The sequence below is a fragment of the Pholcus phalangioides genome, unplaced genomic scaffold, assembly GCF_987345545.1.
Source record: "Pholcus phalangioides strain wild (caught in Gottingen) unplaced genomic scaffold, Ppha-v1.0 ptg000015l_1, whole genome shotgun sequence".
NCBI lineage: Eukaryota > Metazoa > Arthropoda > Arachnida > Araneae > Pholcidae > Pholcus > Pholcus phalangioides.
Genome location: NW_028301608.1, coordinates 52,931,904 through 52,952,916, shown reverse-complemented (window position 1 = coordinate 52,952,916; position 21,013 = coordinate 52,931,904). Strand labels below are relative to the sequence as shown.

General features: G+C 35.2%; 1 protein-coding gene across 2 annotated transcripts in view; it reads right to left on the bottom strand.

The window, feature by feature from the left end:
* Nucleotides 1-21,013, bottom strand: part of LOC149076205 (lipopolysaccharide-induced tumor necrosis factor-alpha factor-like) — a 35,058-nt gene continuing 14,045 nt past the window's right edge. Inside the window, exons 1-3 of one of the 2 annotated variants that reach the window (XM_089243759.1) lie at nt 13,400-13,786; nt 5,120-5,267; nt 1-3,159 (exon numbers count right to left, since the gene is read on the bottom strand). In XM_089243759.1, coding sequence (XP_089099885.1) covers nt 3,054-3,159; nt 5,120-5,267; nt 13,400 — 255 coding nt within the window. In that variant the 5' untranslated portion in view covers nt 13,401-13,786 and the 3' untranslated portion in view covers nt 1-3,053. Of the gene's footprint in view, nt 3,160-5,119; nt 5,268-13,399; nt 13,787-21,013 lie in introns of those variants that run through there. The other variant, XM_089243758.1, reaches the window with a different exon arrangement.

Genomic DNA, 21,013 nt, shown 5'->3' with positions numbered 1-21,013 from the left:
CAGTAGCAAATATTTTAATGAATATATTAGCTGTTACAACTATCAGCTTGATATGTACAAGGGTGAAAAGAACTAACATTTATTTACATGAATGAGCAAAGTTATTTGTAACACATTTCAGTGATTGAGCTTTCTCAGAGCTTCAATATTCTTACATCACCTCCATTCACTGTTTGTATGCTCCATAAACGAAATTTCCATTGCGTTTATAAAGAACTCAAATAATTTTCTGTTAACGAAATGAGGGCATTCGAAAGATATTTATAGCTGATAATTTTTTTTTGTACATTTGGACTTATTGTTTATTTTCCACTTAATATCTTAAAATAACATGTATTATGAGACATTGTACTTAAAAATTTTTAACAATTGGTCATTTTTCATTAATCTGATACTTGCTGTTCATGAGCATGAATATTTTAATTATATACTATCACCACTTCTTTCTCCCCCTGCTATTTTCCGGTGAAAAGAAAAAATTCTGTTTATCAAATACATTGTTGGCAGAATTTACTTTCTCGTTCGTGTTCCGTTTTTCCTCCCTTCTATTTACTATTAAGAATCAAAGTTTTCACGTTTTTGGTAGCCGGATGCTCTTACAATGTGTCAATCTGTGAAAGAACTTTTCTTGAAGTCGTGTTTATAACAACATTCATTTGAAACGCGCAGTAGAATTATTAACGTTTACAGTCTTATTGGTTTAAGTGGAAGAACAACAATCTGGGAAAATGTGGATGCAAATTTCAAGTTCACTAACTCTTTGATCAAAAAATTGTTGATTGCATGCATATATTTATGAGAATTGTCTCACAGACTCGTGAAAAACAGTTGTAAAGCACACTTTCCAATATATTAAAACATGCCAGTCATAATAAAGTTATCGCGTGCGTGAAAAACAATTTGCAAGTTCCATAAAATATTACAAACGAAAATTGATTTAGATGGTGACAGAACATGCGATGATGTTTTTTTTTAATTTATTTTTTAATAAAAAAACAGCAACCATTAATGACGGCAAGAAGTATTCTTGCGTTAGGTGCTTAATAATGAGTGCTCATAATACAACTTCTGAAAACACGCCTTCAACATGTAATTGCTCATCTTGAAGCAACTTGTGAAGTGCATAATTGTTTTAGTTGTTTCTTTTCCTTACAAAATGCAATAAGGAATGTAGTGGTACATGAAAAATATCGTGAGTCACCATTCGTTGTTGTGAATACAAATTTCGAAGAACAATGTCAAAAGTAAATAAATTACGTAAATTTCGGTGCTAATCATCTTCAATTTGGTACTTGGCTGCAAATATTGCTCCATAGAAAGGGAATCGAAGCTTTCCGTGCGATGAGGCACGAAAATTATATCCAAAATCAACCGCTTTTCCTAAGTGATGTACATTTTAGTGTCATACAGAGTGTAAAAATTCTGTCGCTTTTTTTTTTTGTGAAGAATGAAAGCTTGTCTTTTATGTGAAGATATTTGCCATCAATGTCAACGGATGGCGTATTGCTGGGAAATACATTCCACTCACGGAAGACACCTTTTTTATTTTTTTACAATGTACGGGGGTCCCATAAATTCGTAAGTAGTTCAAAAATTCTTAAAAATTGAAGGAATCGATATATTTCAATGCGGTATGAGCAAAAGTTATTTTCTCAGGAAGAGTTTTTTTTTGAAAGAGTAATTAGTCCAAAATTTTGACAATAGAGGGTGCTACACGAAAGCAAATCACAGACTTTTGGACTTGAACCTCTTTCTTCAATCTCTTCCGTGTCGGCAACGTTCGTAAAGCTTCAGCTGGTGACTCATGGCTCAGGTAAAATAAATTCACAAATGGTACTTTATCCATCAATCGCTACATCACCATGAAAACTTTATGTAAGTGCTAATGGCAAGAAAATTCCGAAATGAGCTGTTAATGGTACACACTGCATTTTGATCACTATGATTTACATATTTCCAGGGATTTGCTTTCGTGCAGTGCCTTCTATCTGAAAAAATTTGAACTTAATTGTTTTTGCTGAAAAAAAAAGTACCCTTCCTGAGAATAACTTGCGCAAACCGCATTGAAATATACCAATTTTTTCAATTTTTATGAATTTTTGAACTTTTTGCGAATTTATGGGGGGGGGGCCCTGTATTTTAGCGTGCATATATTTTCTAATAATGAGTTTTCAATTTCTGCTTTGATGGGAGAATGATACTGATGATGTTATGAAGTGTTTGTGCACAACATTCGATTGGCAAAAAGCATACAAGAAAGAGAGAGCTCTAAGTTACTTTTAAACTTCATCTGATATCTTGTATCAGTATCGTAAAGCTTTGTACTAGATGCCCATATTTTTGATATTGCCCGTGATCTCGAGGAGATAATTCGTGCATTTTATAATGACCACTGATGTGAAGTATTTAGAAGTTTTCTCTGAATGTTTCTTCGAGATATGTGAAATATTTGAACGAAAAGGTTTAGTAACAACTTTTTTTTTTAGTTTTCTTTTTAATTATGTTTCTCCAATGTTTCTAGTACGTACTCTTGAAACCTGTAACGAAATTTTGGAAAACTTTTTTCAATATTTGCAGACACTGTTCTTTTCTAGTAAAAATTTCTGAATGAATTCCCTTATCAAGAATTTCTTTTCAGAAGGAATTTGATAATTCGTTTTCAAGATTTCCCGTTAATTATTGCATTATTGATAAATAATTCGTTCCATTTTTTTAAACTAATAATCAGTAATTATGAAGTGTTAATCTATTCTTGAAGCCGTTTTGAAATATTATCTCTGCTCATGTCAGTTGCATTGAAGTATATTTGATGGATTTTAAATTCTTGAATTTATAGGGTAAAAAAATGTGTAGGCAACATGTGAGATCTTATTTTTAATAAGATTGGTGTGTGGTTTCCTCTATTTCTTTGATTATCTCCTTGGAAGTTTCCAGTTTTCTTTGTGGTGAAACCTTTGTTCGTTTGAAGACATCGAAAATCTCACAAAATGTGTCATTTGTAATCAGTTTTTTTTTCAGTCTTTGTCTTTGTTTCTTCTTTTTCATGATGGATTCTAATTGAACCTAGAGTACATTCCGATAGTCTCTTTGCAATGAGGGCAAATGTGGACGGTGTCTTGAAACCAAGGACAGATGAGAGGCACGAAGAAACAAGGACAGCTGTTGAAACACGGTGGTAGAAAAGAAAAATTATAATGAATCTTTTGACATTAATATTCGTCACTTTATAATACCTTGTACATCAGTTTTTTTGTTTCAAAAATCACTTTTTCACAGTTTTAGATTGAGAACATCATATCTCACCTTTTTTTTTAGCTTTTGAAAAAAAAGCCGGCAACGATCTGCTGCTCTCTATAGAGAAAAAAACGAACCCGTTTTGTGCGTTATTTAATGGAGCGTCTCAATAGGGCCGTAACTGGGGGGGGGGGGGGGACTGCACCGGGCTGCAAAATGTAGTGGCGGCAGTTTTAGGTGGGAACAAAGAACACCGTGTTACAAAATTATATAATTTTGAAGGTGTGGGGCGGCAAAATAATGTTTGCCCCTGGTGGCTGAATCATGTTTGTCCCGGGTGTAAAATCCCAGGGCCGTAAAATCCTAATTACGGCCCCGCGTCTCACCCTTTTTTTTGATCTTCCAGTAAAGTTGGGAATTTTTTATGTACGAGGTTTTGATTGTAAGGTAAGATATGCTTATGAAACTTTATAAAAGTCAGCTAGAGATGCACACTTTTTCTGGTCGCATTGAAAGTTTTCCGATAAAAAAGTAGGATGCATCACGAAAAGGATGCATCCAAATCGCCAGTGCCGTCTTAACGCATGGGGCGGCCCGGGGGCCTCAAGAGAAGAGGGTCTCACAAAAATGAGATCCGGTTGAAATTTTCTAGGATTTACCACGTAGGGCCTCCGAAAAACCACTTGGCCCAGGGCCCATGATACTCCTAAGACGACCCTGTCCATCGCTCCATTCCCCCCCCCCCCCCAAGGGTTTTCCAGCGTTCCATGCACTTTGGCGCCTCAGACACACTCTAGAAGGGGCGTTAAATCTGAGGTGAAAGGACGAAAAAAATTATGACATAAAATCTCGCCGTTCCTTTGAACGCATCACTACGAAGCTATTAAAACAGAAGTTTTTTTTAATTGCATAGAGGTCAAGGGCACTTTCTCAGCCACCTCTTTGGGCATTTTGCCTGTTGTGGCGTTGTATTTGTATTTGTATAAAAATTTGTCCCACACTGGTAGAGATTTTGTCCCGAGCCGCCCCTGAGTGCAACGTATGTGCATGGACACTTTTTGGGTTTTCATAGTCTTACGTTTTAGATACTTAGTCTCAGAATGAAGCAGATGCGTAAGATCAAAGCCTCCTAGATACACTAAGAAACCTCAGTCTTCATCTAAGAGGATTTTGTGAGGTGGCGGCCACAAAAAAAAAAGACTCGTGAAGGAAACCCTTCTTTTTCGTTTCAAGAGACTAATTTCTTCGTCGCTTTACAGCCAATGCCAAAGAAAGGGCGGAGCAGGCGCGGAATCAGAGAAGGGTGATGAGGACGACGACGACGACTGTCCCCCCCCCCCAATTCCCAAGAGAGAATGAATTTGTCCCGTATTTTACGGGACAATAGTGAATAGCATTAAGTCGCCCCTTCCGACACATCACCCTGGCTTCCCGCTTTCAGGGGTGGAGATGGCTGCTGGTTTTGCAGGCACCGGTCCTGACTTTAAGAGAACTTTTGATATTAAAAAAAACCTTATAATATAATATAATATGACATAAAATAATTAATAACAAAATATTAACAATTATTTCTATAAATGAAATCCATTGATATCGATATTCGAATGTGAAACTGATTAGTTAATGTAAAATTTATATACAAATAGCAAATTCAATAATCAGAAGAGGCAAGATACCCAACGATGTGGCTGTTAAAAAAAATACCCGTAAAATACAGATGCCAAATATATCTAAAAATACAGCAACCAAAAATAAAAGTAATTTTTCATAAAAAAACCGAGAACTATGAGAAAAATATAATTCACTGTCCACATAAAAATTATTGTCTCCATCTAAGAATGGATAACTTCTCAACTTATCCGAAGATGAAGATTAAAATACTCACCACATGAATATGCTCAAGATGCAAGTTATGTATGAACATGCGCTCGCATGTCGGCTAATTTCTGTCACGACATCTTTGCCACAACTGTTACACAGTGTCTGGACTGGATCCGGACCAAATAAAGGATGCTGTACAACCATGGGCCTCACTGAAAAAAAACGAGAAAATAATTAATTATTCAAAAACATCACCAAAAGTCTTTGAAAATTGGTTTCCAATCATGTTAACACTTTACAAATTTGTTGTTTGCATGAGATTTTTCAACTGATCTAAGTTATTTTCTTAGCGCTGATTCGAAATCTGAAATCGATTTCTCTCTCTCTCTGCAAGCTCTAGTTTCTCTTTCTCTTTAGTGTTATTTTCGGTGTCAGTTTTAAACTGACTAGACAAGTGTATTTTGTGGAGTTCGATTCAGATCTGATCAATGGCTTCTTTAAGTACATGTAGATGTTCAAATAGTCCTAATGCAATCTGTAAGATATGTGGTTACTACACACTTGTTTATCAAAGGCTACAGGAAAAGAATCTACTTGATTCCTCTACAGAAGTGTCTTTTTTTTTCCGAAAAAGCGATCTGGACTTTCTGGCCTTCTTTTCGGAAGACAAGCAATTTGTTTACTGTCACGATATCACGGGTCTTCTCAGAAAATTAGGTGTCATCTTCTATAGTGTAAAAGAGTGGCGGTTATTTTTGGATATCAGTAAGCGCAGTCTAAAATGTGTACTATTGCATAATGGTAATGTGTATGGAGCGGTATCAATTGGATATTCAGTGTATTTTCGAGAAGCGCATGATGACATTAAAATGGTCATTGACTTACTGAAATATCACGAGCATAATTGGATCATTGGTGTAGACCTGAAAATGGTTAACATCCTACTTGGCCAACAGAAAGGACTCAGAAAATTTCCATGCTTTCTTTGCATGTGGGACAACCGAGCTCGAGACAAACAGTGGACCGAAAAGGAGTGGCGTATCCGTAAAACTCTGGAAGCAATCATGCCAAGCATTGTGAGTGATTCAATTGTCTGCCGAGAGATGATCGTTTTTCCTCCACTTCACCACAAGCTTGGATTGATGAAGCAGTTTGTTAAGGCATTGAATGTGGATGGTGAATGTTTTCAATATATATAGTTTCTTCTTTTCCTGCTTTGTCTTTCAAGCAGATCAAAGCAGGTGTGTTCGATGGACCTCAAATTCGTGCTCTTGTGCGTGATCCTGAATTTGTCTCGAAGATGAATGAACAGGAGAAGTCAGCGTGGCTGTCTTTTAAGGCAGTTACAGGAAATTTTCTTGGTAACAGACAGACAGATGAATATGATATTCTGGTTACTAGAATGTCGTTGGCTTTTCGTGAGCTCGAATGCAACATGAGTGTAAGGCTTCATTTTCTGTTTAGTCACCTTGATCAATTCCCCAAAAATTTTGGGGCTGTAAGTGATGAACAGGGACAGCGCTTTCATCAAAATTTCAAAAGATGGTGGAAGAGCGCTACCAAGGCCGCTGGGACATAAATATGATGGCGGACTACTGCTGGAGCATCAAACGAGATCGCTATCATAAAGTCCACAAACGCAAGTGTCATAAGCGCAAATTCTTGCCTGCAAAGTTCCAGAAAAAATAAATTCAGAAAAAAAATTAAAAAATGCTATTTTGAAAAAAATCTAGAGCTTATACAGGAAAAAAAAACTAAGTTTAGATTTGAAATCAGCATACTCGAATTACGTAAGATCAAGCGTTTGTACAGATGCAACCAAAATTTTGTTCCACATTATAATTTATTCGATTAGTACAAAATATGGTGTTTTTCATCCTGGGTTATTTATCAGGAGTATTAGAATAGTTACGGAAATATTCTGATGAGATTTTCCTATTAGCGGTTGAACGAATTTATACATTTAATATTCTTTCAGAACTTCTTATTTCGTATTCCAGCAAATGCTTTTTAAGATACCATATTAAAATGATACGTGAGGGTGAATTTTTTTTTTTTGCGTCTTGAATTTTAGAAGAGCTACAAATTAATTCAAGGGCAGAAGCTTACGGGTTTTCATTAAATGGTTATTTCCGACTATCATTACTTTTTTACTCCGTGAAGCTCATTCATGTCCTGATGTTCTTGAATATTTAAATAGCACGGACTTAGAAAAAAAGGTAGATGGATACTTTTTATTCCGGAATACTTCGTCCACGAGGAGAAACACATTTTCGGAAGGTTTTGTGGCACGATAAAGAATGGATTACGAATATCATCAACTATTCCGTTACCTTACCATTATGTATTATTAGGCCAGCGTTGTTAACCGAACATTTTGGATTTGAGATGTTGCTTATATGGTAAGATGAGTGATCTCAGTAGAGAACATTTTTAAGGGGGTTGGTGCACGCAAACTTTCCAAAAAACGCATTTTTAAATTTTCAAATACTATGAAATTCTCTGCGTCTAACTGTGTGTTCACGTTTTTGTGTGTAATGGAAATATTTTCAAAACATTTTTACTGCTGACAGGCATTGTACATATATAATAATGTTTTCCGCTATAAAATGCTCTTTTCTCAAACTGTATAAAGATATCCATAGTATTTGAGAAAAAAATTGTGTGCCTAAAGTGAATAGAACATTTTTAAATGTTCCTTAAAGGAGGGAGATTTTTTTATATAAGAAAGCATGGGAAATCAAGATCGTGCAACAATCCCCCTTAAAAATCCACTCGTTTCAATCAATTCCATATCTGTTTCAGACAGTGACTAAAACATATTGTTCATTAAAAATAAGAATATGCCGCTTTATAAAACAATAATTCTTTATTTATATTTTAATTGAGAAAAAAAAACCATACCCGATCGACCTTGACATTTAACGATATCGTTTACCTTGATATGAACACGCAGTGCTTACGTTTTCCAAATCATAAATTTATAGGGTTGTTGCTTATACTCTAATACAGAGCATGTAGTCCTATACACAAGGTGATTACTTAATTTTCCTTGCCGCATTTTACTGGCGAACCGTTGAGTTCACCGTTGATCCCAGAAGCATACCTCCAATTAGGAAAAATTATCCAAATGACGTGTGGAACTCAGATACGTTATTCATGGTGCAAGAGGTTTTAGAGTTATTAAAATTAAAAAAAAAAAAAAAACTTTTTATACGGACAACCTCTCTCTTCAAAAACCCAAAGATAAAGTTGTTGCCCATTTCTCTACTGAGGCCAAAAAAATAGAAGACGAAGAAAAGAAATTGAATTCTCCGTTTGCAAGTGCAATAATAGCTGAGATACTTGATTTTAAAAATATGGAGGAAAGTTGAGCAAAGAACAGCATGAACTAACAGACAACGCTTTTATCCTTGATTTATGCTGCTCTTTTATAACGTTTTTTCCGAGAGAGAGTTTGATTCGAATATCTCTATGAATATTGCACTTAGAAACGAGGAATCTGTTTTTTTGTTGGCCTCAGGAGGGACAGGGAAAGACTTTATGATTGGGTTTGTGAGGACAGGATGTTTTTATAAAAAGTTAATTTTTATGTTTTAATGACTATACAACCCCATCGAACATGAATAATGTATCTAAGTTCTACACGTTATTTGGATACTTTTTCTATTTGGAAGTATATCAGTTCACTTGTAAAATACGACAGTGGAGGGGGGGGGGGGTGGTTAAGTAATCAACCTGTATAGTACATTCGGGTAATATGGAAAATACCGCTTCTATTTTTACGATTACTCCAATTTAAAACATTTTAGAAACCGGAAACCCGTATTTCTATAAAATTTGGTTCCCTGTCTTTGCACTGAACAAGTCTATCTTATTTTAAAAAAAAAATATATATATAACTAAGGAAAAAAAGACATTTAAAAAAACCATTTTAATGGGGTAATATGGAATAGTCGGGTAATATGGAATATGGGGGGCATATCAAAATGGACATAACTAATTCGAATTGATCAAATTAGTCTGACAATGAAAAATGAAATTTTCATCGTTTGTTTTTGTAGTTGAAGATGCGCTGGCGTCATAGTCTATTTACAGGAGTTACAAATGCAATATTCCCGTTGTACCCAAAAAACAGCCAAGTTCACGGATAACGGAACAGACATTATTTTACTACACATTTCCTCTTCTATCTTTCATCTTGAAGAGATATTCCAACCGAAATCAGATGTTTGAACATCCCCATATTACCTGTCCATAATCTTTGAAGAAATGGCGCCTCATCTAACCGGGAAGAATCGCTATCTAAAAAATGAGCACAGCACAATAAAACGCAGCACTTGTAATGCATATTGTGCTTAGTTTCAAAGTATTAGGCTGTCGCAGTAATTAACAAACACTTTTGAAAACCAATCTGGGTAAATTTCTGGATGTGTAAAAACTAATATTCTGCTTTATCAGCCGTGATGGTGGTGACAACCAAGCGACAGTGACTCTGGAGCATCACGGGGGGCACTTTAAAGCTCTTTATCACTGTTCCACTTGTAGGTCATGCCAAAGCTGTATTAAGAAGCTTTGGGTATGACCCAACAGACCTGTTTAATACAGATTTGGTCATACCTAAAGCTAAGGGAACCTGGTATTTTCCATATTACGTGAATGCACATGGTGATTATAATTCAAATTCCCGTACTTATCGGAATGCAGAGAAATTTTTTGGGTTTCTTGATGAGACCATGAGAGAAAAATTGATGTAATAAAAAATAGGTGAATTTTTTACCACCAGGGTGAATAAGTGGCTCTATTTTATTGAATTTTCTTTTTTTTTTCCATGGTTCATATAACGTATATACGAAGTTTCGATGGAATACGTCCATCAGAACATGCACTATCTAGGCCTGAGTAGTTTCAGTATGCTGACACTGCCCAGGCTTATGCAGTGCCTGTCAGTATACTCAGACCTATGAAGTGCCCGTTCTGATGCAGGTATTCAATCGAAATTTTTATATACGCTGCATGGACCATGAAAAAAAAAAAGGAAATTTAATAAAAAAGCGCGTTATTCACCTGGTGGTCAAAAATTGAACTATGTATATATATATATATAAATATAATTTTTTTTGCTGCATAAATCTCTTTGCCATGGTCTCATTAAGATATCTTGAGATCTTGGCTGTATTCGGGTGATTAATTTTTGAGAAAAACTATTCAGTATGTGGGAAGTTTAATTATAATCACCCTGTACTATATGCGTAAGTTTTTGGGTATAAAAAAAACCAGTTTTGTCAATAAAGCGTATATTATTTACAGATTCATATTTTTCACATGAAATATTTATAAATTGATAGAATTAAGTAAGTTTCAAGTAATTAAATTAAAAATGAAAAATGTTCAATAAAAATGGGTATACTTTTTATCCTTTTTTAACCGCCCCGATGCGGCTACGATCTCCTCCTCTCTTGCTTAAGTCTAGACCTGTGGTACGAGATGTGGAATAAAAGACTGAGCCAATTTTTTGGCTCAGTCTGAAAATTTGTTGAGAATACTTATAAGTTTATTATGTCTATGTTATAATATTTTACCTAAAAATTGTTGAAAGCTTTTGTTAAAAAACCTATTAACGTTTCAATAAAGGGAAATTTCGTATGTTCGACTTATTTTCTAAGTTAAAAGAATATTATAATATACGTATGAGATAAGCAGCAGACATTTGCCTCGACTAAGAAAATATTATTTTTTGACGATGTATTAAAAATAAATACATAAGGAAATATAGATGGCTTCTTTCTCAGCCAGAGATATCAAGGAAACAGTTATTTTCCGGATATTATGCTGAGGTGAGCTCGGAAAGAAAAGTCATCACGTCTCCGCCGGGACTCGAACAATTCATGTGTCTCCAGTGGTGTAGATGGTAGCATGCTTGCCCGGTATGCAAGAGACCTGGGTTCGAGTTCCGGCGGAGACGTGATGACTTTTCTTTCCGAGCTCACCTCAGCATAATATCCGGAAAATAACTGTTTCCTTGATATCTCTGGCTGAGAAAGAAGCCATCTATATCTCTCTAAACCGTCCCACCCGGGGGCCATTTCCTGAAGTTAAGAGAGGCTACTAATGCCTCTACTTCAGCGCCTCACGACACAGTGCGTGAAATTAGGAAGGCAGATTCATGTGTCTCCAGTGGTGTAGATGGTAGCATGCTTGCCCTGTATGCAAGAGGCCTGGGTTCGAGTTCCGGCGGAGACGTGATGACTTTTCTTTCCGAGCTCACCTCAGCATAATATCCGGAAAATAACTGTTTCCTTGACATAAGGAAATGTTAATAAAAAGTCAAAATATCGGGAAAAGAGTAATCAAATTGGCCATGACTTTTAAATCCACCTAAAAATTAACTTTTAAAGCTGTATAAGCCACTTCCTTATCATTCAAATTACGGTAGTTTTTTAATTACTCACATTTTTATGTGTAAAATTTCTTAAAAAAACGTAGAAATTTAGCATTTTATCTGCTATATAAAACTAAATTATTTTTTCTCTATTGCTTCTGCCGAAAGCCATTGAATAATTAAATACTGAAAAATTCGTTTTTCAAAGTTAACAAAACTCGTTCGAATTTCAAATTTAACTCAAGATTCAAATAGTTCGATTAAATGTTAATACGACCTCAGATTGGAATTGATCATGGACGATTATTCGGTATTTAAAAAAAATATCCTTGTTTGTGTAGACGAAAAGATACACAATGCACAGCACTTAATGTGACCACATCGGGATGCATGGTTTATTATGACAATAACCGATTGGTAACTATCAGAAAACATCCCGGTAGCAAGAACCATGAACCATACGCCCCTTTTGGTCGAACGGGAGGTATGAAAACGGGACAACTTTTTCTTTCCCATATAACCAATTTCAAAATGTTGAAAATCATACCTTTCTTTTTTATATTCTTCTAAGATGGGATTTTTCCCCTTTTGCCAAGAATCCTTTTTTTTAAAATTCAGAATTTGTGAGGAATTAGAAGGGAACTGTGTGGGTCATGGATTACGGTACTTGTTTTTCGGTACGACACATTCTATAGATTCTCTGGTGACGTTCAAAGTCCTTGTTCATTCCTTGTTCGAAAGTCTTTCGAACAAGGAACTGTGAATGTGGTCAGTTGAAAAAAACTGACCAAGAATTAAAGAAAGGAAAAGAAATTTTACTACAGGAAAGCCATTGCAAAAGCAGCGCTTCACGTACATGGATCATAGCAGATATTACGGCCCGGTTAGGATGTTGTCATCCGAGTACGGAAATTTTTGTCCACAAAAGAGCCTTCTGATCTCCTACATAGTGTGGCAGGTTGATAACGATAACTTATAGTGGATAAACTGAGTCCAGTTCCACCTTAGTTTCAAAATATGCAAGAAGAAAAAACTTTCGACGCAAAAAAATTGATCACATAATCCGAAATCCTAATAACTATAAATTAATTTTTTCCTACGTTACGATATTGCTGCGTTTCGTATTTGGTGAAAGTGAAGTGTTAGTAATACCTGAATGATAACATTATCCATAATTCTAACAAGTAGCACCGATTGTTGACCATATGTAAGATACAGTAGAATTTCTTAAAACGATATTAACATATAACTGATAATAAACAACATCATCAGTTATGTTGACTTTCTTCACACGTATCAACATGTGCAAATAAAACCAGCACTACCATTCGGAATCAGCATCCTGGACCATAGTTATGTTCAGCTAATCAAGTAATTAATTGACGGATTATCATATTTACCAGTGCGAGCTTATTATATATAATCACCGTTGAGTGTGATAAATTGTAGATTTATGAACAAAAAATCACAAATTAGAGTTTGAAAAAAAAAATTAGTTTGCGATGCCATTTTTCATTATAGCATGGTTTTACTGTCCGCAATCGAGAGTGTCCGCTAACGGGGAGTGGAATACATTAGAGTCTTATATCCTAGTTCCTATATTATATTAATCCCTATTCCACAAGACCGGGCATCCGAAAAGTGTCTGTTAAGGGAGATTTTACTGTATTATTATGAAAAAAAATTGGTTTTATGTCGAGCTCCTAAACATGTTGAAAATGTTTCTTCACGTCCACATTAAAACGACGTTTGTTTCGAGAAATGTGGCTATTTCCCCGAAATAAATGCATTATTATAATTACATAAACGAATTATAATTATTTCCATGTACTTTTCGCCCAACATTTGATACACTATCTTATAGACCGTTTAATAGAGTCATTTCGTATGATTTATACTATGAAAAACGAAAACACATATTTCAGTATGATATAAATCAAAGAATATAGTTACCAAACGTACTTCATTCAGTATCTATATAACCAGCTATAATAACATTCCAAAACGCTTTTTCATCACTATCTTATTCTGTTCAGCTCGTCATTCGTTCATTACGATATTCACATTCGATAGCGTTCGTTATTGTTATCTACTTCTAAAACACTTGTTATAATGTAGTTCTACGCTCGTCACAAAAGCTATCCCAAGAAGAAAGTAGATCGATCTACACTTCTTGTCGCAATCACAATGACCAAAGAACGCCAGTTGACACCACCACCACATAAGAGCACTTGTCATCAAACAGTAACGCTCGATGTCCCATTGTCATGTTCAAGCAAACTCCCGATCATGGAACGAATGTGGAAAATCATCAATAAATGTATTTTTTTCCCGAACACGAGCGATCTATTTTTCTACCCCCCATGCACATGCTTATGTATTCATCATTACCTTCATTTCAAGAGATGTAATTTTAACGATAATATATATTTCACCCACCTTCATACCCAAAATGTCACCATGACAACTTTCTGTGTTCGTTTAGAAAAGGAAAGCGTGAACTATTGAATCAGCTACCGGAATCGAAAATGTAAAAAAAAAAAACGAGGGAAAAATATATAAAATTATTTCTCTCCGTATATAAAGGCTTAGACAATTAAATATGACACATAAAAAAAAATAAAATGGCGTTAACTGAGCGAAAAACGCATAAACGAGATTTTTTTTTCTATTTAATCCTGTTGTGTTTCGTTGTGAATTCGATGAATTTGGCAGAATATCAAATTTCTACTTGTTCTTTTGAAACTACTTATTTTTCGGAAATTCTTTTTTTTTCTTTGTGAATAAAAACTCGAAAACAATCTTTTTTTTCTACCTGTTTATTTTCCCTAATTTTAACGGAATTCCGACGCATTAGAAAAAAATTCCAAGTCATTTCAATGCACACGAATGATATTTAACACGCCATGTTGCCGATAAAAGAGCTAAAAATATCTATAAAGATTCTAAAAGAAAAACGAATTCACCGTGAATTCAGCGCAGACTGCATTAGTAATTCGGCGATATTGACAAGGAAATGAACATAAAAACTTTTCGGTATATTCCTTTTACATTATTTTTGAACAGTCAACACGCGATACATATACAGTGGATAGCACATGTTAGTGCTCATAAAATTTTAAGAAATCAGTATAACACATGAAAAAATATCCGTCTATCCTTTCCAAACGGTGTGTCATGGGTAGCTTAGTCATAAAATAGAAGTTGGTCATTGATCTGTGATAAGTTAGTCATTCTTTGGTGATGACTTGGTCATTAATTGGTAATAAGGTAGTAATTAATCGGTTTGGTCATTAATTGGTCATAAGTTTGATCATTGATAATTTTTGTCGCACCACGGTCATTTTCTGCACACCAGGGCAAATTAGACCGGGACCTACGATTTATTGCCGATTCCGAAAGGCAGACTTGTTTTTTTTTATACTCATCGAGGTTGGTGCGCTAACCCATCGATGGGAGGACTCCCTGCGGTAACAATTTTTTCTGCGGTCATGTCGCCGTTTCTGTTGTACCCCTGTGTCAGGAAAGTTTAGAAATAGGTCATAGAAATGGCCATTAATTGGTGATAAGTTGGTCAATTCTTGGTGATAAATTGGTCAATTATTGGTGATAAATTGGTCAATTATTGGTGATAAATTGGTCATTAATTGGTAATAAGTTGGTAATTAATTCGTGATAAGTTAGTCATCAATTCGTGATAAGTTAGTCATCAATTCGTGATAAGTTAGTCATCAATTCGTGATAAGTTAGTCATCAATTCGTGATAAGTTAGTCATCAATTCGTGATAAGTTAGTCATCAATTCGTGATAAGTTAGTCATCAATTGGTAATAAGATGGTAATTAATTCGTGCTAAGTTGGTCATTAATTTGTTAAAAGTTTTTGATTAATTGGTGATAAGTTGGTCATAAAATGGTCATCAATTGGTGGTAAGTTAGTTGGTTATGAAATGGTCATTAATTGGTGATAAGTTGGTTGGTTATGAAATGGTCATTAATTGGTGATAAGTTGGTTAGTTATGAAATGGTCATTAATTGGTGATAAGTTGGTTGGTTATGAAATGGTCATTAATTGGTGATAACTTTTACATTATTTCTGTTTTTATGGAAATATTATGAATGTGAAAAATATCCCGTGATTCATATATTCCAGTGTGTATAGAAACGTTGAGAGTATCAACAGGATAGGAAGTATGATTATTGAAGCACAAAAAAAAGAGAAAAAAATTAGATTACATCCTATGATATAGTGATAAAATGACCATGATTCCAAAAAATGGGACATTCATTTTCCTCCTCGTTTCAGTAACTGCACAACCAGAACAAATGGCTGTGGATGGAGGTATCATAAAAAATTCATTCACTTTTGTCTCGGTACTGGAATATCTAGAACTTCGCAATCGAAACAAATCCACAAAGAGTGCACGAATTCCTCCTCTCTGATATTTCTTTAACCCTTTAATTGACAAGCATTGAAATATCCGGAGAAGAAAACTTTTGGGGGCAATATTGAGCAAATGAAGTACCTTGGATGCTATTACATGACAAAAATAAATTTATTTTCAATATTTAAAAAGAATAGGATGTTGCACTTCAGGGAACGCACTGTATATTTATGATTTACGTTGATTTTAATACAGTCGAATTCCACTTTAACGAATACGGTTATAGCGAAAATCTCGTTTTAACGATCATTTTTCTAATGCTCCAGATAAGTTAACATAGGAAGAATACAAAAACCTGGAATTACTTTGTTATGAAATTTCGTTATAACGAAGTGATTCTCCAGTCTCTTGGGGTTCGTTATAATGGGATTCGACTGTAGTATAAAAATGTCCCTTATTGTTTGCCAGCTTTTCTGCCATTGTTGAAGAATGCACAGCAATATGACTCCTCCAAGCATGGAATTTTTTCAAAATGCAAGGGCTAAAAATCGTTCTTGTTTGGCTTGTCAGAAAATAGGAGACATGTGTGCCTTTGAACTAATTCCGCTGCCAATTATAGAAACTCCATGAACAGTTCACAAGTAAAAAATCGAATGTTTAGGAGTTGCTTAGAAGAATCAATGCCGAAATAAGTTCAAAATTTAAAATGCATTTATTTGAAAAATAATAAGAAGATTTATTTTTGAGAGCAACATTGCCGAATAAAGAGTTAATCCAACGTGAAATAAGTCAAACATTTTTTCTGCTGTGCATGCTTTCGACTGATTTGTAATAGAGTATATATATATATATATATATAGCTGCTGTATTTTTTTGGTTATTTTTTCGTCAAACTTTTTTCAAGACATCTTTCATAAATGGATGTGCTCTGCCTAGGACGGGGTCTTCAACTTTTCAGAGCCTAGTTTTTTAACTTGACTTCCTAGTAGAATGTACAGTGAGGTCATACAGGAAGAAACAAACATCTATTCAAACTCTGTATTTGCAGATAACAAGAATAACGTAAATATCTGAAATGTTTTATAGTATATCTCTGGTACACCCTTTAGATAGTTTAGATGCACTTATGATCGAAGGGGGTCAAAAAATAGCGCTTTATTTTTCAGCGAAAACATGTTCAGTATACCAAGGAACCGTTTGGAAGCGACTACTGTGATACTAAGTGTGCAGGCATTGACTGTACAACTTGCGAACAATGAAAAAAAGGTTTTCTTCAGAAATACACCATTTGCTGCGTATTTTTTTGCTTTGGACATCAAGTAAAAAACAAATTAGGTGCAAATGTCAGGTCTAGATAGTAGACAGTGAGTTTTTCAACGATAGATTTTTCAAAGTTCATATGTAAGGGGGACATGGGAGGGGGAGGGGTTTCAAAAGTTATGTGGGACAATAATCGCTGAGCCCAAACCGCTGGAAGCTATATATATATGAAATTTAACCAGTATTATATTTTCTAATATAGAGGCTCGCTAAGACGGGATTTCTGAAAATGCAATACCCGCGGGGGGGGGGGGGGGTGCGTGAGTAATTCAAATGTTATTGGAAGGAATCGTTGCAAAGCAATTTTCAGATTACCAAATCCATGCTAGTGAAGCCGCGGGCAAGAGCTAGTTATAAGATATAACACTGACCAAATTCCATATATACAGGGTGTTCTGTTAATGGACCGACACAAACTCAGAGGGTTGGTAGTAGGCATCAAGAGGAACAAAAATTACAATGGACCATGGTGTCGGTATATCCTGTTGAGAGGGTGAAAATCGTGAAAAACGAATGCAGTCTCTGAGTCCAGAGGAGACGAAAGGTGGATGTCAGTTGATCGCTGAATGCGTTCTTGGGTTCGCTCTCCATATCTGACTAAAGCAGCGTCGCGAAATGCATGAGCTGAGATAGGATCACGCGCAGCGGATGACGTAAACTACTACACGTGCATAAGTCAGGTTTTCCTAGAAGCAGGTTTCTACAGCGCGTGAAGCGTGAAAACTCTGGTAAAAAAAAACCTGAATTTCAAGTTTTTAACTAATCAGCGTTTTCACGCTACACACGGCGCAAAAATTCTACACCAAGGAAAACCCGGCTTTACTACGGCAATAGCGCTAATTTACGTCGTCCGCTGCGCGTGATCCTATCCTAGCGCATGCATTTCGCGACGCTGCTTACGTCAGATATGGTGAGCGAACACACGAACGCATTCAGCTATCAACTGACATCCACCTTGCCTGCATTTGTTTTTTGCGATTTTCACCCTCCCAACATGGTTTGCGACACCATGGCCCATTGCAATTTTTGTTCCTCTTGATGCCTACTAACGACCCTCTGAGTTTGTCGGTCCATTAACAGAACAACCTGTACATAGAGGTTTCCAAAAGTTTGTGTCCTTTTTGAAGTTTAGACATTTTCTCTCGAATTTCTAGAAAAATACTGGGAGAATTGTTTTGAAATTTCGGTCGCATACCTTATAGTGGTACTTACCATTTCCAGTGAAAACTTAGTCACGACTACATTTATGGAAGCGAAAAAAAAATTAAATTTAAAAAAAAAATGTTTTTGATCAAACCAATGTCAGTAAAAGCTGCAAATAACTTGCAACTTTAAAAAACACTGTACCAGCTTTGTGTAATACTTCTGTGCATTTTCGTGAGAACAGCACGCATATTCACGAAGATATAAATAGTTTCTATAAAGATTTCAATTTTCATCTCATGGTTTTTGCTTATAAAATGTCGAGTTTCAGATAATTTTTTACAAAAATTTACAGAAAACGTGATGCTATACATGAGACATACTGTTTAAAAATTTAAATGTGAAAAATCATTATTGAATGAGGTACGAGTATTTTTAGTAAATGATTATTAATTGCTCATGCGCTGGAAATATGTACTTTATTTTCCATAATTTGGTTGCCAGATATGGAGTGCAACTTATATAAAAATTTAAAATAAATGTCGTAAAAATTTAGAAAGAGATGCGCGATATTGTGAGCTGTAATTTCGAAACCGTAGTGTTTCGAAGCTGTAATTTTGTTACCATACCGTACCCTATTCAAACCTGAGCCAAAACTGGCTATTAAAGAAAATTTTTTTTGTTAATTTGTGTTTATTGTACAGGGCGTTATAATTAAAGTTTCACTTTGAAATGAACATAAAAGGAAAACTACTGAACAAAGTGTTATCAAACTTGGTAATAGTTTACAGTAGGTCAAAGGATTTAATTTTCCCGCAAGAAAAGTTCGAAAACTCACCACCACCGGGGAATGGCGCTGTATGCAGTATTGTTTTGTGGTACCTGAACTTCAGCAACGTATCATTTTAGACACCATGATTTGCAGGACGAGGCTCCACCTCACATTGGTACATGTGCGAAACAGTTACTTCAGCACCATTTCACGGATGACACTTCCCCATTTCTCGGCCATCCCGGTCACCAGACTTCAACCCCTGTGACTTCTGTCTATGGGATTACCTCAAAAAGCCCCTGTTTATATTGATAACATAAACAATTTGGCGGAATTGAAAAATGCGTTACACCGACATGTCCGTAAAACATTCCTCCTGATATGCTAAGAGCTATTGAGAATGCAATAATGCGATTTAACTTGCTTTCAGGAAAGGGTGGACGCCATATTGAACGTTTTGCAACACGTTTTAGAAACTATTAAAAACATTTTAAATCGATGTTTGCATGTCTTGTTTCGTTTAACAATATTACATACAGCGCCATTCCCCGCTAGTGGTTAGTTTTTGAACAATTTTTTTTTTTGCGGAAAATTGAATTTACCAAGTTAGATAACATTTTGCCCAGTAGTTTTCCTTTTATGGCCATTTCAAAGTAGAATTTTAATTATAAAGACCCTGTACATCAGAAAATTAATGTATCTATAATTAAAATTAATTTTTTACGCCCGGAAATGACTTTTTAATTAATATGGATGTTATATGGATATTTATAATATATACATTAATATGTATGTTAATTTGGGTCGATATATTTATTAGGACAATTTGAGTTAGATACACATATGCGTACCTCTTGATCATATAACTTGAGGAAAAAAAAATCATTAAAACCATTTGAAACCGTTGAAACTGAAGGTACCATATGTGCGCCTTCTTATAATCAAAGTATTTTCTCCATTTGATTTCAATAATTTGGTTTTTCAATTACTGACTCATTTTTTTAAGACTTTGAGCCTTAGCATGTGATTTCGTGCTATCCTAAGGGATTGCGTTCAAAGTCGCCGCTTTAGAAAATATGAAGGCTTATTTCCTAAATTCCTAGCCGGCCACTAAAATTATGAGTAGAGGTACTTAGCTATGCTAGTTACAACGTTGTTAACTACAGTTAATGAAGAGCGTGCTTTATTTAAGGAGATGAATTTATGGAAATTAATGAAAGTAGAAAGCCCAAGACGCGCATACCAAGTAGTTGAATCCGAAGCTACACATTGCAGGATATTTAACCGTGGAAATCAGTATGATATCAACCGCTGGCCATTTCTATAATGAGTCCAGTAGCTTGATGTGGCCGACTGCCAAGATGCAATTCTTAACATGAAGTTACGGTACGAATGAGTGTTGTTAATCAAAGGAGATGAATCCAACGATTACCGTGTATTGCCAGCTCTGAGTACATCGGTAAATTTATAAGATTGACTGTTAACTTTGCCCTATATATAGATAGCATAGTCTCTGGAGCATTGATATACATTAAGAAAAGTATCAAATAAATCATTTGTATGTACAGGGTGCATAGATAAGAACACGCATCGCATTTTACTGGTGAACCGTTGATCCTAGAAGCATACTTCATATTAGAAAAAAGTGTTCAAATAAAGTGTAGAGTAGGCCTATACTCAGAGACGTCATTCATGTTGCAATATATTAAAATAGAAAAATTGACTTTTTTTATAAGGACGCCCTGCGCTCAAAAACCCAATTAGAAAGTTGTTACCCCGTCTTCCCTGAGACCAAAAACAACAACAAAATTCATGTTTCTAAGGGCAATATTGAGATATTTAAAGTCACAAAGCAGAGAAAAAAGATAAAGAGCAGCATGAACTAACGGACAATGATTTTTTCCCCTCGTTTTTACGATGTTCTTTCTCAACTTTTCTTCTATTTTTGGAATTCAAAT